Source organism: Phytophthora sojae (assembly GCF_000149755.1).
Source record: "Phytophthora sojae unplaced genomic scaffold PHYSOscaffold_3, whole genome shotgun sequence".
Classification (NCBI taxonomy): domain Eukaryota; phylum Oomycota; class Peronosporomycetes; order Peronosporales; family Peronosporaceae; genus Phytophthora; species Phytophthora sojae.
In genome coordinates this window covers 1,904,224-1,919,712 of record NW_009258117.1, presented here as the reverse complement: position 1 = coordinate 1,919,712, position 15,489 = coordinate 1,904,224, and the positions used below count along the sequence as shown (strand labels likewise).

Here is a 15,489-nt window from a genome sequence, read left to right as displayed (position 1 = left end):
ACAGGTTGACGCTTGCTTGTCGACGCGTTTGAGTGTCTTACGACATGTGCGTGACACAATGGCTGAAAGCCAAGACAAGCAAAAGGAACATGCAGATGCCAGGGGCAGAGGCAATGTTGAAAGTTTTGAGGTCGGGGACCTGGTGTTGCTTAATGCTAAGAACCTACCTACACATGCAGTGTCAGCCGTCTTCAAGACGAAGTTGCGCCCGCGCTTCATCGGGCCTTTCAAGGTTGTGGCCAAGAAGGGCCTTGCGTACACTCTCAAACTTCCGAAGAAGGTGCGGACGCACCCCGTCTTCTACGTGGGCTTGCTGAAGCTGTACCAGGACCCGATGCAGATGCAGATGGAGGCACCGAGGGTGACGAGGTCACAGGCGCGGAGGTCGCGGTCGTCGAGGGCGCAGTCGCAGGCGGCGAGGACGCGACCATCCACGCGGGCACCGCAGGCACAGGCGGAAGAATCGGCGCCTGCGGCTCTCGCTGTGCCAGCGGCACCTCCGGCGTAGGAGGCGCAGCAGCCGGAGCCTGCATGCGGGCCAGGAGGTCGAGCTGACCCTGGAGCACAGCCTGCTGACGCTGTAGCTCCCCGAGCTCCCGGCCACGCTGCTCATCGCAATCGCGATAGTATCGCACCCAGTCCTCCAGGGCCCCAAGGCGGTCCCAGACCTCTCGAGGCACCTCGATCCATCGGGTCCGCTCGGCGAGCTCGTCGAGTTCGGTGGCAGTCCGGCCCAGACGCGCATCAACGTCATGGATATGATCCCGAAGGCGACCCGCCTGCTGCCGCGCCTCCAAGAGCTCACCTTGAGTCGCATAGGGCCCCACAGCGGCCTCCACCGGCTCTGCTCGATGAGCATGGGGATCTACATTACCATGTGGAGCGCCTCCTGGCGAAGCGGCGGTGCCGGGGTCAAAACCAGTATCTTGTGAAGTGGCGAGGGTACCCTCACTCCGAGAACTCATGGGAGTTTGAGGTGCCCCTCCGCCAAGATTGCCCAGACGTCGTGGACACTTTTGATCAGCTTGATCACCAGCTCCCCGAGGACTCAAAGCCGGCACGCCGGTCGTCCCGCGCTTCCCGGCAATAAGCTGGGGAGCTGCTGGGTCAGCCACATTGCTCCGAGGCTGACCCTGAGCCACAGCGCTCACTCCCTCGCGGGAAGGAGCGGCTGGAGTGCTCGAAGGAGCGAAGCGCGCAGCGCTAAACTGGGTCTGCGGCTGGGCGAGCGCCGAGAGGCTGCGCTTGGCTCGGACCTTCGCAAAATCGAAGCGGAGCTTGCGTTCAATGCGAACATCCACTTCACTGAAGCTGGCTCGGAGAGCATCCATGGAGCCAAGCTTCCGGCTGTGCTCGGCCCAAGACTCGAACTGAGCTTCGTACTCAAATGAGTCTTTCCCCGGGCTAAGTACCACCGGGTACGTCCGCATGGCGGGCACGGACTTCTGCTGGGCTTGCAGCCGCAGCCTTTCGCGATACTCCGCGACAGTCGTAGACAGTGGAGTGAGGAGTCGCTCTCGCAGAGACGTACGCAGTGTGAGCTCCTCCGGAGTACGGGCCGAGGGCCCAATGGCGTGCAGCGTGAGAGACTGCTGGAACGCTCGGCGACAAGCCTCCGCGGGGTCGCGAGGCCGGAAGCCGCAGTCGGCAGTGCTGGGGTTCAGCAGAGGCCGCAGCTCGGGGCGCTGGGAGCGCATGGGAGCCATCTGCGCCGCAACCAGCTCGCACTGAGCTTCGGCCAAAGGGTTGGAGATGACGGGGCTCAGGGGCACGTCCTCATCACGAGGCGGCGAATACCGTGGCTCAATCAGCGCGCGCAGCTCGTAGAGACCGGAGGAGCGTTCAGGGAACGGGTTCGGAGTTCGCAGCGGTGGCCGCGGCTCCTCCCTCGACGGCGCAGCGCACTCTGTAGGTGGACGGCTCTTGGTCGCGACGGCTCGGAGAGCCAACTGGGGCTGGCGAGCCTTCTTCACGGCGTGTCGACGGCGTGGGCGAAGCGTCGCGGCGGCTCGGGGAGCGTTGCGTGGCTGGGGACGCATCTCCTCGGTTCGGAGAACCCAGCATGGACTCGTCCACCTCGCCCTCTTCACCAAAGAGTTCCCTAGGATCCATGATCTGGTGGGTTGATGCTCGAGGGGAGCTAGGGCTTCTGGCGGTGCGCCGCGAAGTACTCGGACACCGAGAGCCTGGAAGGCGTCGAGGGTGTGCGCGCGGGCGCCTGCGTTCGCGAAGGTGCGGAGGCACGCAGTGCAGCAGCACGAGAGGAGCGAGGCTCCGAGGCGGATCTCGCGAGAGGCTGTCTGCGGTCGAAAGACCAAACGGCTTTATGACTTGAAGTCATGTGAGGGCGCGTTGCGCCGAGAAGTTCTCAGAAAAGTCCACGCGACGTGGATTGACTCGTTCGAGAAGGAGGCTTGACGGAACAAGACCCGGAGGTTGACCGTTAAGCGTGAACACCCGTGTCCACGGTTTGGTGGGGAAGGGTGTAACGGGGTTACACGAGAGTTACCCGAAGGGTTAGGAAGTGGGTACACACTGTCTAACCTAAATCAGTAGGAGAATCCGTACACGTCTTCAGAGCCACTGATTATGCATATGACTAGGGTTCACTATGCTAGATAGTGAACCGGATACATTTACACCGTAGGCGGCTTGGCCGCGCTAAAGAGAAATACATTCAGTTCGAGATTCACACAGTTGAGAGTTAAGGGTTGACTCTTGGAGTCCGTAAGGAGTACGGACTCGTACGTTCTGGTATTAGAACAGGCTATCTTAAGCTAAGACTCTGCGAGTCTGTTACGTCTTCCTCTGACGCTAAAGTTACGGCAGCCCTGCTGCACCATTCACCTTACGCGGGTATCCGTCGATGAAGCGCAGGAACTGCCGTATTGCCAGCCACGCGTTCAAATACGCTGTATTGATATCTCCGGCGTACACGACTAGCCCCAGCTCTGCAGCAATCGCCATTAGCAGTCTGAAAGAGGACATCCTCGCCACTGGCGCAAAGGTCTCGCGATAATCGATACCAGAGGGCTGGTAATTCCCCAGAGCTACAATGCGCGCCTTGAATCGAACTACGTAGCCAAGGTGATCCAATTTCAGCACCCACATGGTATTCACAGGCTGAGCATCCGCTGGAACTTCCTCTCCAGGAATCTCCATAATGACACATTTGGCTTTGAGTGCAGCTATCTCCTCCATTTCACTCATCAGGAAGAAATCCCGCCACTTCGAGCGCAGCATCTCTCTGCGATTGCGAGGGATTTTGACTTCTCTTGCTCGAATGGGCTGGTCATTCTTGTCCAGCACACGAGCGTTGTTCAGCGTGAGATTCGTCACGTAGTCGTCCAGACATCGAGGTCGCCGGCGCTCTTGGTACTCGCGGAGCCCAGTGCGAGTCGTTTACGCTTCAGGCTTTGCAGCGCCACGCTCGACGCGTTCTTCTTCGGTCAGAGTCTTGTCACGATGCGTGCGCTTTCGTGTCTGGGCTGGAGCCGGTGAGAACATCATACTTGCATCGACTACATCATCATGACCGCTTCCACCTTCGATCACGCGACTCAAGCCCGCCGAATCTGCTATCTTGAGCCCACAATTATCATCCTCCAGCCCGGAAGTGTTAGACACATTTGCGTCTACCTCATGTTCGTCTGAGGCAAAAACACCCGCCACAGTAATCTCCTCCTCATCAGAGTCAGCTTCAATCTCAGCATCTTCGAGCTTGTCTTCTGCCACGGACGAACCGAACGTACCCGTCAATGTCTCCACTTCAGCGCTCTCACTAGGAACAGCGTCCGAAACTACTTCTTCTCGTTCGGTAGTAGTAGCAGGTAGGCTTGTACATGCATCTCTGCCATCCTGGCTGAGGGTCCCACGAGTTGCGGCCAATGTTGCTTCTTTTTCATCGTCGAAGTTCTCGTCTTCACCGATGGCTCGGGCCTCCCGAAGTTCACAGCCTGCGTCCCGTGGGCCGACTTCCTCTTCGTCCTCAGCCTCGGCTGCCCTCACCTCTTCACCTTCTTCGCCATCCTCCAGGGCGTCAGCTTCGTCCTCGTCGAGCTCGACGGGCGCAAATCCGTTATTCTCGCCGACAAATGACGCCACAGCCGTCATCATCTCTGCATGTGCGACACTGGAGGCAAGGTCGACTTGATCTTCTCCGGCTTCTGCCGTGAAGTGCAGCGAAGACTAGTCGTCCTCCTCGCTGTCGCCATCATGGCGGTCACGATACATGATGTCCTCAGCCACGCGAAGGTCAGACACGAACTTGGCAGTGTGTTCTGTAGGAAAGTCGACTTTACAGTCCACAACGTTCTCGTCGTACCCCAGCACGTATCCGATCTTGACGTTGTTGTGGGGCTTGCGTCGCCCCGGAGTCACGGACACATGCAAAAACGCAAGCTTGCGGATGCGGTGCACGTCCGGCTTCGCGCCGAAAAACATCTCGTAAGGAACACGCTGGGTCCTCCTGTTGTACACGCGATTCTTGACGTAGACTGTGTTTCGCATGGACTCCGGCTAAAGACTACGAGGGAAGCCAGCTTGCTCCGTGGTGGTCTTGGTCATCGCCACCAGCGACTGGTGTGTTCTCTCGCAGAGATTTAACTGCGAGCTCTTTGGTCCGCCTTGGACGTGCTCGATACAACGCGATCTGTCCCACTCCTCCATCGCCTCGTTGACAGACTCGCCGCCCTTATCCGTACTCTTTCAGATGCTTGTTCACGACCTCGCTTGCCTTGCTTTTCAGCAGCTGCACGGTAACCAAACGTGAGTACCCGTCCATTATCACCAGGATGGCCTCGTACTGAGTCCCATCCGACATGCTTGGGAAGAGCAAGTCTGCATAGACCACCTGATTCGGCTCTTTGATCGCTCGATCCAGCTTCTTGCGGTGCTTCTGCTTCTTCTGCTTGCCCAAGTGGCACGCGTCGCACGTGTCCTGCTGCCGCTGCGTCAGCAGCATGCCGCGCACCAGCTCCTTGTTGACCATCGTCTTGAGATACTGTCGGCAAGTATGGCACAGTCGCTCGTGTCAGAGCTTCAGAGAGCCGACTCCTTGCGCCATCGTGTAGCTGCACAACGGGCGACCCTCAGGCCCCACGAAGTTGCCGCGAGACGGGTGAGTGACCTGGACTGCCCAAGTCGCTTCTTAGGGCGTCGCCACGACCACACGTCGCCCTTCTCTAGAAATCGAGGAGTTACGAGTCGCTGGGTCAAAATCAAACTCGAAGCCTTGCACATACGCCAAGCCTGGCGAGGATAGGCCATACTTGGCATCTGGTACGTAGAAGACGTCGTCCACATACATGACAACTTGCTCTCCATCGACCGCATTTACTAACGCATTGTGCCCACTCCAGCAATACGCGAGGCAAATCTTGGCGACAAGCCGCGGACACTCCTCATGACCGAGGTGTCCTCGGTGAACGAGACGACGTACAAACGTCTCACGTGTGAGTTTGAGACAGTATCAAAGTACCACCACGCGTTGCAGGTGTCGGAATCTCCTTGGTCTTAGCTCTGCAGACTCGCACCAGCAGCTTCCGCTGCATGTTCATCATCCAGAGCATCTTCTTTTGGGGCGCCCTGTCCCGCAGCTGTTGCAACGCCTGCGACAGCACCTTCATCGGCAACGTCCTCATCATTGAGTGCTGGGCGTGACGGCTCGCCTTCATCTCGACGCAGCGCGCAGTTGCCGCGTCGCTAGAGCTTCTGCTCGTTGTTGCCACCGCCACCCTGCTTGATCGTCTTCTCCGGGCAGGCCGCCTGCGCTGCCGCACACAAAACACGCACGCGCCTTTCCGTGCCCTTTCGACCGTCCATGCTCGTTGCCACCTGAGGCTTTGCCTGGTTCGCCTTGTCGAACGTGATGGTCAGTGCCACCACCTTTTCTGGCGTGTTCACGTAGTCCATTCCCGCATCAACAAAACCTCGTAAGCGATCAAATCGCTCGTTGGAGGGAAGCGACGACGACAGCATCCCCCTGAATACGGCGTCGTCCAAGGTCATCCCGACCGTCTTGAGTCTCCCTTTTAGCCGGCACATGTAGTTGGGATGCCCCTTAATGCTGCCATTCCGCTTGTACTTCGCCGACTCCAGCTGGTCGTACAGCTGCCGCTTCGGCATGGCTTTGGTCTGCTCGTTGGCCGTGCCCTCGTACCGGTCACACAGGTACTTCCACATGGCCGAGCCATCCTTCAACGCCATGAGCTCCTGGACCATGTCCGTGCACACGGACTAGAAGATCTGCTCTTGTAGATCGAGCTGTCAGCCCTCCCAGGCTTCCTTCTGCAGGGTCGTGAAGTTCTCATCGTACTTCTTTACACCTGTCATCACCTTGAACAGCTCTAAGCTCTTCTTTCGTGCAGCGATCTCCGTGAGCTTCTTGTAGTACTGGAAGTTCTGTCCGTTCCAGCGAATGGGCCGACCGGTCTTCTCAGAGACCTCGACTTCCCAGGACGCGTCCATCGTCGGTTTCGGCATCTTGGCACCTCCGCGAGACTTGGGCTACAGAACCCTGTTGCGATGTAGATCGGAGCCACGTCAAGTGCTACCTTGTGGATAAATTGAAGACTGAATTAGTTTTTGGTGTTAGCAGCTCCCACCTCGAGTCCCTACCAACACAAACGGGTTCAAGCCCGTTCTCATACTACGACCTGGTCTCTCCTACGTCTCAGCTCTCTTCTCAACATCCGGTGAACTAGGTCCTCAATTTGAATATGCATTCCAACATCGCCGTCCTGCAGCTCGTGTCCCTGTCTCGCTGGCTGTTGGCTTCTGTAAAATGGGGTTTGTGGGAATGTATTCTAAGGTAAAGTGCCAATCCTGGTACGGTGCCAATTTTTGGCACGGTTTTTGACTTGGTTTCGGTTTATTTTTAGCAAAAAAACGGTGTGGTCCAAACGTAAAAAAAGATCCAGGTAATTTGAAATTACTTAATTTTGGATGGACCGTGCCACGAACTGGTCCTGTATTTTTATCTGTAGAACTCTATCAACGTTGGCCGCCGATTGTTATCGGCTCGAACTCAAAGCGGAGCCCACATATATATTCACCAGAATGGCCTTTATCTCCTATTTTAAATGGTGTACGATTCGTACGTTCCTTTTGAGTGGTGCAGTAGATTTGCCCAGTTTCTGGGACCATCCAAACTGTACCATGATTGGCATTTTACCCTAAAGAAACTGTGAATTTGTGTTTTTGTGTGTGATGATACATGACTTTATTTGGTAGTAGTCACTTCAGATATTCCATGTATCAGACTGACAGGCGAGGGACGGGTGGGGACGAGGCTGGGACGGCGTCCCTCTGAAACTTCCGATAATGATGACTTTATCGTGCAGCCCCACCAGTGTTACTAAATGTTTATTGGTTCGATGACCTGAAGGGTTAATCTGAGACTCTAAGTTTGGATCACTACACTACAAAACAGGATCATGGTATTTCTATTACGAGCGGGGACGCCGGCTTGTAGTGGAGACTCTACTGCAGGGTGTCGGCCCCTAACCCTAACAGCCTCTTAATCAAGGCCAAAATAAAGGACCAAAAACTTGAAGCTAACCCTGACCGGAGGTTTGAGAGATACGCTATCTTACTCCTACTGAAGAAAGCCCTAGATTACCCCTATAAATTGTGTGTCGGGTACTGTCCATCATTGTTCATCATCCCAAAAAAGCTATATACAAAGTGTCATTAATAACATATCACATTTTCCGTGTTGTCCTTGATTCTAGGAAAAATGTCTGAGAGTGACTTGCGTTCAGTGTGTGGCCTCGGTTCGAACAGTCATTAGTGGTTGTCAGAGTTGGATGCAAGCCGCTTTCCAAGAAGAATCTCATCATCTTATTGGATAAAATTCCCCCGCATTACAAGAGATCTTACCCCAGCTTTCTCTTCCCAGGAGATTGCTTGGAGTCCAAGGAGTGTGCGACACACAAAATAACAGCACGAAGATCTCGTCGCGACAAGCGAACTAAGCGCGAAGACCAAGAAGAAGCCGGTCTTCTGAGACCACGATGCGGCCACCGACGGCAAGTCATCTCTGCAGGCCGTCCTGGATTGGCTCTCCTCGGAGTCAGATTACAGCAAGTGGCGGGGCAGCAACCATCTAGTGCTGCAGGGCGAACTGCGCTAATCTTGCGAGTACGAGTTGACACCTTTTTGACTGAGGCGAAGGTCCACCTGATTGGTTAGGCGAAAGGTCCACCTGATTGGTTAGGCGAAAGGTCCCCTGACCTTTTGCCTGATTGGATCCAGCGAGCTTGGAAACGTAGTCAAAGTTTGCATCCTGTCATTGGCTAATGCTCCTACTTGCATCCACGGCTTGCATTCAAGTCTGACAACCACTATTGTGCTTGTTACACATGCCACTCTCGTACTTACCCGGATATACAAACGCCAAGTCACTTTTGGTCCTTTTTGCCGGTTCTAGGCCTAAACCACCAAAATCACAGCGTACTTAAGCGGATTTTTGTCCTTGATTCAAGGACAAAAAATGGGAGGCTATGTAACGCAACGGAGCAACCCTACTGGGGTGCTCCATTATTATAGGTTCTGCTCAACAATTTCGATGGGTGATTGGTTCAATCAAACACCGCGCAATCGCCGCGGCACACTAGCATTGACTATAGTATCCGTTTAAGTCCGATAAAAACCGCCTCTACGTTTTTTTAAACTGCGTAGCTCCGTGCATTTTTAAAAAAAATTATAGGCCGTGATGTTAGTGGGTGTGCTTTTGTTTTACCTTTTGTCTTCAGGGGTAGGATACTGAGTCTTCCGCGCGCACGCGTCGGCTCAAGTTTGAGCGCTACAGAGCTCTGATTGACAAGCAAATTAGATGAATGGAATGAAGAATGCCTGGTACGTTTAGAAACTATTTCCCGGCTCAATTTGAGCAATGCATCGTGTTGAAAATACAGTCAGAAGTTGATCAAATCGAAAAAATCACCATTTTTTGTATTAAGCGACACAGAGGTGCCATGGGCAAACCGGTTAGTAAGGTAGAAAAAGAATTGCTTGGAGAGCTCGAAACATCTTTCAGGTACTCGATTTGAGCTAGGATTGCATCAAAAGCGGTGAGCGAAGTTTTCCCAAAATACCTAAGAAATGTAGGCTAAGATCGTCAAATCTCAGATCTTCTATCCCTGTATTGTTTTTGATGGGTATATGGAATTTGATACAAACTTTCATATAAAACTATTGAAGGCCGCGCATGCGGGTAAGATTGTACCCATGCTACCCGTACGCGCTCGACCTGGCGACAAAAGGTTAGACAATAGATTATACATAATATAGTGGCTCAAATAGAATGGATAGTTAGCCTGGTATGATAAGTGCACCGTGGCAAAGGTCGAATACAGCAACTCGATACCATGACCATGGTCCATGAAAATCGTCATGTGCAGTTTTATTTGAGCAATGGTGACTCTCAACTTTGTTTATCGTTTTGTATGTGCTTAATACTCAATGGTGGTCGCAGAGAGTGCTTTTAAGGATTTCGAAGTGTTTTATCTGGAGAACTTTGAGTCATATAAACAGGTTAGACTCATTTTGGTTCCCAAAAAAGTGACTCATATACCTTGTTTGCATATAAGCTGACACCATACAAAAAGTAAGTCAAAGTTTTGGCTACGCGAAAAACTGAATCATTTAAACGGTGGGGCTCATTTAGAGGACCATATAAACAGGTTTGACTGTACTAGTTGGGGACGAAGTCCCCCCTTAGATTGATGCACTCACTTGTACTTAGCTTTTTCAAGGGTCCATACCCGCATTTACTTACCTGATATCAGTTTAGAAGGAACGGGCTAGGGCTGACATTCTGATTGAGTCGCCCAGGGCCATTTTTGACCAAAAAATCCTGTGCTTACTGATGTTTCTAGAATTGTGACAAGGATAGGATCTGAGATTTCACTGCATAAAGATGCGGAATTTAGTGATCATATGTCATTAAATCGGAGTTACACGATTTAGAGGGCACTTTCCAAACAGAGAAATGCTAATTTGGCTCAGCAACAGGGCGACGGGTGGAGCTTTAGCTAAAATGCTACAGTTTATCGGCTATGATGATGTGACTAAACGCCTCGTCGCATACGTTCGTACCATGATTTAGAGCGGAGGGAACACGGTCAGCAAGCTTATATACGGGAGCGTCAGACTGAGTCTCCTACAGTTTATTTAATCTTTATTACCCAGCCTCAAAGCCCACCGTGGGCTCGGTCCAAATCCCACGTGTGGGCACAAAAACAATAGTTGTAGATAAGACGTTTTCGCTTTCCAAAGCAATGCAATTGATTCTAAAGAGCTCTAAATGGCACAATGAAATACAAGTGACTAGCCACGGACCCCCAGAAGCAACAGCAATTAAGTTAGTGCGGAAAGTCGATTGGTACCTTGTACCCATGACGAAATTGTAGGGATTCCGACTTTGGGAGTAAATCAGTGACCCAGTAACGCTCTATCGAGTTGGTAGTGCTTACAATAGAGTCTACACAGTATTTGAAGTGTTCATGTGGTCGGCTCTTGCAAAGTTTCACCGCCTACCGGCTAAGAAACAAAATGTCGAACAGCTAGGTCATTTTTTGGCCCAATCTTAGCCGCTGTTGCTACTACTGCAGTACTTGCTTAACGCTGTGCGGCTTGCATGCCTTCCCTTATACGTAGAGGTACACCTCGAGTATACCAGCACCGATTCTAAAAACATACTTAGCAAAAAGTTGCGATCAGGTCGCTATTTTCTCGACCAAAATCTTTGTCCGGACATTTTTTCGTGAAGACGACTCCGTTTGAAGCCGGCCAAAAGGCGCTGAACAGATCTCTATTTATATGCGGAAGGGTATCTCTAAACATGCAATGACGAGTTCTTCATGCAGTTCTATAATAATAGTGTTCCTAATCGAAGATGTGATGTCGGATCGGAAGCTGCACCGATCTGCACGTGATGGCTTAGACCCAATTAAATTAATCAATAACTTCATTAGATCCATTGGGAGGGCGGGGACGTCGGCCTGCAGTGGAGATTCCACTGCAGGGTGTCGGCCCCCTAAGCAACTCAACGGAGCAACGCGACTGAGATGCTCCAGTAGTTTACTAATAGTATGGCTGCAACGAAGTCTCGAAAGCATCTATTCATCTTGTTAGTGATCCCGGTCGGCTTACTATAAACAGGAATGCAAGCATGCCTGCCAAACCGACAGCTTTCCTTACATGCCTAGCACCTACAGATACATGGAGGGTAAGCCCGCCTGTCAAGAAACTCACGATGGAACGTGGTGATGGAAGTCACGCGTCTTCTCACTTACGCCTCGCTCGTCTCCGAGCTAATCGTCGTCGTCGTTGTGACGGTAGTAGTGGTGGTGCCTGTAGTAGTGGTAGAGCTCTCCTTGCTCTGCGACGACGAGTTCCATCCTTCAGCAAAGCCCCGCGTTCCATCCGGCCCCTTCGCCATGCGAGACGCAACCATAGCGTTGGCTCCAACCTGACGCATAGCCTCCTTCAGCGTGGAGTTGACAGATCGAGAGCCGCGGCGTTTAGAACTTGCCTGGGGGTTCGGCGAAGACGAAAGGCGCAGAACACTCGTGGCACGGCCTAGGATAGGCTCCTCGGCGGTAGATTCAGCGGAATCCTTGGCAGCCCCTTCTTCACCTTCGACCTTCTCCTTTTCTTCCTCTTCAGAACCCTTATCATCGGCCACGTTCTTCTTCGACACCTTGTTGTTGGGCTTGGCGGCGGGCGGTGCTCGGTACGCAAACTCAACACGGTCGCCCTCGCTCAGAATATCGCCACGCAGCACATTGCGAGCCGTGTAAGAAGCCTCAATTGCTGGATCATTATCGTCGCCGTCTAGGCGAATGATACCCCCGAGATCATCGGCCACGCGAGTCACCACTCCTTGCTTAGCATGCGACTGAATGAGACGAATGTTGGCTGCGCGTAGATTCTTCGGCGTCACCTGGGGGATGAACTCCACCTCGTCGCCCTCACGCAGCACCACAGTCGGGTCTGCGATGTCACGGATGTTGTACAGATAAATCTGTTTGCTCGACTTCTTCTGCGCCGTGTCCTTCTTCTCCGTCGTTTTCGTCTCGTCAGAGGCAGTGGCGTCCTTCGACTCGGTCTCAGTGTCACCGCTCTTGACCTCCTCCGTGTTATCCTCTTCATTTTCCTCGTCATCGCTGTCTCCCTCCGCGTCAGCATCGTCATCGTCATCAGCGTCAATGGCCATGCGAATTCGTCCGAGAGTACTTGTCTTAGGGTTTGCCTTGGCGAAGCGCCCCTTCGGCCCGCTCTTCATCCGGTGCAGGAAGCTAACTTTCGTGACAACACCCTTGATGCTCTCGGGCACTACCTTCTTGATAGTCCCCGCTGGCACGACGGAGATGGCCATCGCACGCTTCTTCGTCTTCTTCTCGTCAACAAAGATGGTGTACTGGACCTCGGTTCCTTCCTTCAACTCGGCCAATGTCTGCCCCGTCATGACCTCCTTGATGTGGAAAAACAGGTTTTCTTCCAGGGATCCAGGTACAGTTTGAGCAGGCTGGATAAAACCAAAACCCTCTGGCTTCACCGACACAATGAATCCCTCGCCCTTGGCCGCATCGCTCTTTGTGATGGCTGCAGGCTTGCTCTTGGTGGAGACAGCTTCCACGCACGATATGGATTTACACTGGAACTGCTTAGTTCGCTTGACCAATACCAAATCAAACTTGACGCGGTCTCCCACGTGTGGATTGTATCGCACGTCATCCACATCGTCTTCCTTAAACTCCACCGTAAGCTCAGGAGCAGACTTCGCAAGCTTGTCTTCCACGGTCTTTAGCGAAATCTTCTCGGTGCCGACCAGTTCAAGCCGACGTTGAGATCCTTCGCCGCTGCTTTCGTGTTTCAGTCCAAGCCAGTCACTGTATTCATGGATAGCAGCACGCTCAAACTTGGACAGAGCGCTGGGGAACGAGATCCGGATCTCAGCCTTGCTGTCAGCTTCCTCGCCCTCCTTATCTCCTTCTTTGCCCTCGGCAATCTTTTCAGGCGCCTCCACAACGTCCTCTGAAGTAATAAACGCCGCGTCAACCTTCTCCTTCAACTCCGGCAGGAAGTCAATCAAGTGCTGCTTCTGCGGAGTGATACAACTAATCTTTCCATGCACAAACTTCTGCAGCTGCTTCATCTTGTCTCCACGACCGCCGCGGTTTGACTGGTGTCCTCTCTGCGAGCTGGGCACGGCAACAACCTTTCCCTCCAGGCCTTCAGCGGCAACATCCTCCCACTTGACAGTTCCGCGAGGCAAAATCTGCAATCGCGTTGCGCGGATGTGGTCGGATTTGTTATCCACTTGAACATCAAACGCCACCTCCGTGCCGTTGTTGTAGCTCCGGCTTATGCCCATGACATCTGAGAAGCGGAAGTACGCGTCGCCCGAGCGTTCAGCGCACTTGATAAATCCAAAGTCCTCCTTCATGGCATTAATTGTGCCAGTCTCGCGGTTCTTCGGGTTCAGTTGCACCACGCGAACCTTGACGGCCTTCATCTTACCAGTGCGCTTGTCCAGCACTTCATCAAAGACGACCTTGTCGTCGATGTGGGGAACGTAGCTCATGTCCTCCGTATCACAAAGACGGAAGGAAACCTTCTGCTTCTTGGCCTTGCCATTGTTGCCCTTCTTCTTCTTAGATGGCTTTCCTTCACTCTCGGGCGTCGTCTCAATCGCGGCGTCCTTTGCTTCCTCAGACTTCTCACCATCACTTGGCTCGACCGACGCAACAGTGATCGAGCCAATGACCTCGGGGCCGTTGCGAGGTTCCTTTGGCAGCTTCGACACGAGGCCCTCGACGTCAGCACGGACGAGCTCCTCGAAAGAAACTGAGCCGGGGGGGAGCTTCTGCACGCGGAGCGCAGTCAAGCGAGGGCGCGAACGAGCTGAGTCATCCTCCTGGTCCTCGTACACAAAGAAAGACACTTCATCACCCTCGCGGAGAGTCGGTCCCTTACCTTGCCGGCCACGGCGGGACTTCTCAGAGGTCTCACTCTGCTCACCGTCCTTGGTGTCGCTGTTGTCGCCCTCTTCTGGCTCACGGATTTCATGGAAGGGGAAGTAAACGTCCACAGGTCGGTCGCAGCACTTGATGAAGCCACCACCGTTCTTCACCCGGTCCACCACGCCCGTCTCACGCGTCATCGTCTCCAACTTGGCCTCGATCTCCTTCTCCAGCTTTTCCCGGGCAGAAACCGTGATGATGATGTCCACCGCGCGCTTCGCTCCGGTCTTGCGGTGCTTGGCAATGCGGAAGCGCACCTCGTCGCCAAAGTGCGGGATCGGATTCTTCTTGGGTCGGCCAGTCTGCTCCTGGTCGTCCTTCTCTTCAATCACCGCAACGCTCTCGCTGTTGAAGCGCACGAACTCGCGCCTGGCCAGCGTCTTCTTGGGCGACGCGTCAGCCTCCTCTTGTGTCTGCTCCTCATCGCCTGTCGCTGCTGTCTCCTCGGCCTTCGCGTCCTCTCCCTGCTCGGGCGCCTTCTTCACCTCAATGAGTCCATGCTCCTCGCGCTGGTGGCGGTCGTCGTCCCGGTTGTTGAAGAACCCGCGGCCGCCGCCGTGGCCTCCGCGCGGCAGGCTCTTGGTCACGACGCCGTCGAAGAGCTCGTCCGAGACCTCCTCCACCTTGATCGTGCCCTTGGGCAGCGCCACCAGCTGGCAGGCCATCTCCTTGTCCGAGCGCTGGTTGTACTTGACGCGGAACTCGACCTCGTCCTGCAGCTGCACGTCCACGGGCGCCTCCGAGATGTGGAAGAACAGGTCCCCGTCCCGCTCCAGGCAGCTCACGAAGCCGAAGTTCTCCTTGATGGACACCACGAAGCCCTGCTTTACGGGCAGCTCGCGCGCGCCCGAGCCGCCGCCGCCGCGGCGGTCGGCGTTGTGTCCCCAGCGCGCGGCGTCGGCGCGTCCTCCGCCTTCGTAGCGTCCTCCGTTGTCGCGTTCATATCGTCCACCATTGTCGCGCTCAAAGCGGCCGCCTCCGCCTCGGTCGTAGCGGTCGTAGTCCCTGTCGCGGTCGTAGCGTCCGCCTCCGCCGCGGTCAAAGCGTCCACCGCCTCCTCCTCCTCCATAGTCGCGGTCGCGCTCGAAGCGTCCTCCTCCATTGTCCCTGTCGAAGCGTCCTCCTCGCTCGTAGTCTCTGTCGCGATCGAAGCGTCCTCCCGCGCCGCCGCCGCCACCGCTGTTGCTGCGGTCGAAGCGTCCGCCTCCGCCGCGCGCGTCCTGCGATCTAGACGCGGCGGGGGCTGCTGAGACGGGCGCAGGCGCTGGAGCTGCCGGCTCGCGTGCCTGCGTGGGCGTGGGGAGGGGCGCCGTGTCCTCGTCTTCGGCGGCCCAGTCGCCCGGCTGCGGGGAGCGGAACATCTTTCCTTCCTTCCTTTTGGCTTGGCGTCGCTCCTCTTGGCTGACGGACGTGAAGGAGGCCACTGGAGCCGTGGAAAACCTGTATTACTTCATAC

General features: G+C 54.5%; 3 protein-coding genes across 3 annotated transcripts; all 3 read right to left on the bottom strand.

The window, feature by feature from the left end:
* Window positions 1–263: 263 nt before the first annotated feature.
* Window positions 264–1,697, bottom strand: PHYSODRAFT_496191 (hypothetical protein; the record flags this gene model as incomplete). Its single annotated transcript, XM_009524230.1, has 2 exons — window positions 264–605; window positions 669–1,697. 2 exons carry the CDS (start codon window positions 1,695–1,697, stop codon window positions 264–266), a joined length of 1,371 nt encoding a protein of 456 aa, XP_009522525.1.
* Window positions 1,698–5,703: 4,006 nt separating this feature from the next.
* PHYSODRAFT_254737 (hypothetical protein) lies at window positions 5,704–6,483 on the bottom strand (the record flags this gene model as incomplete). Its single annotated transcript, XM_009524229.1, has 2 exons — window positions 5,704–6,237; window positions 6,337–6,483. The coding sequence occupies 2 exons, from the start codon at window positions 6,481–6,483 to the stop codon at window positions 5,704–5,706; spliced, it is 681 nt and encodes a 226-aa protein (XP_009522524.1).
* Window positions 6,484–11,296: 4,813 nt separating this feature from the next.
* PHYSODRAFT_254834 (hypothetical protein) lies at window positions 11,297–15,394 on the bottom strand (the record flags this gene model as incomplete). Its single annotated transcript, XM_009524228.1, has 2 exons — window positions 11,297–15,170; window positions 15,210–15,394. 2 exons carry the CDS (start codon window positions 15,392–15,394, stop codon window positions 11,297–11,299), a joined length of 4,059 nt encoding a protein of 1,352 aa, XP_009522523.1.
* Between the last annotated feature and the right edge of the window lie 95 nt (window positions 15,395–15,489).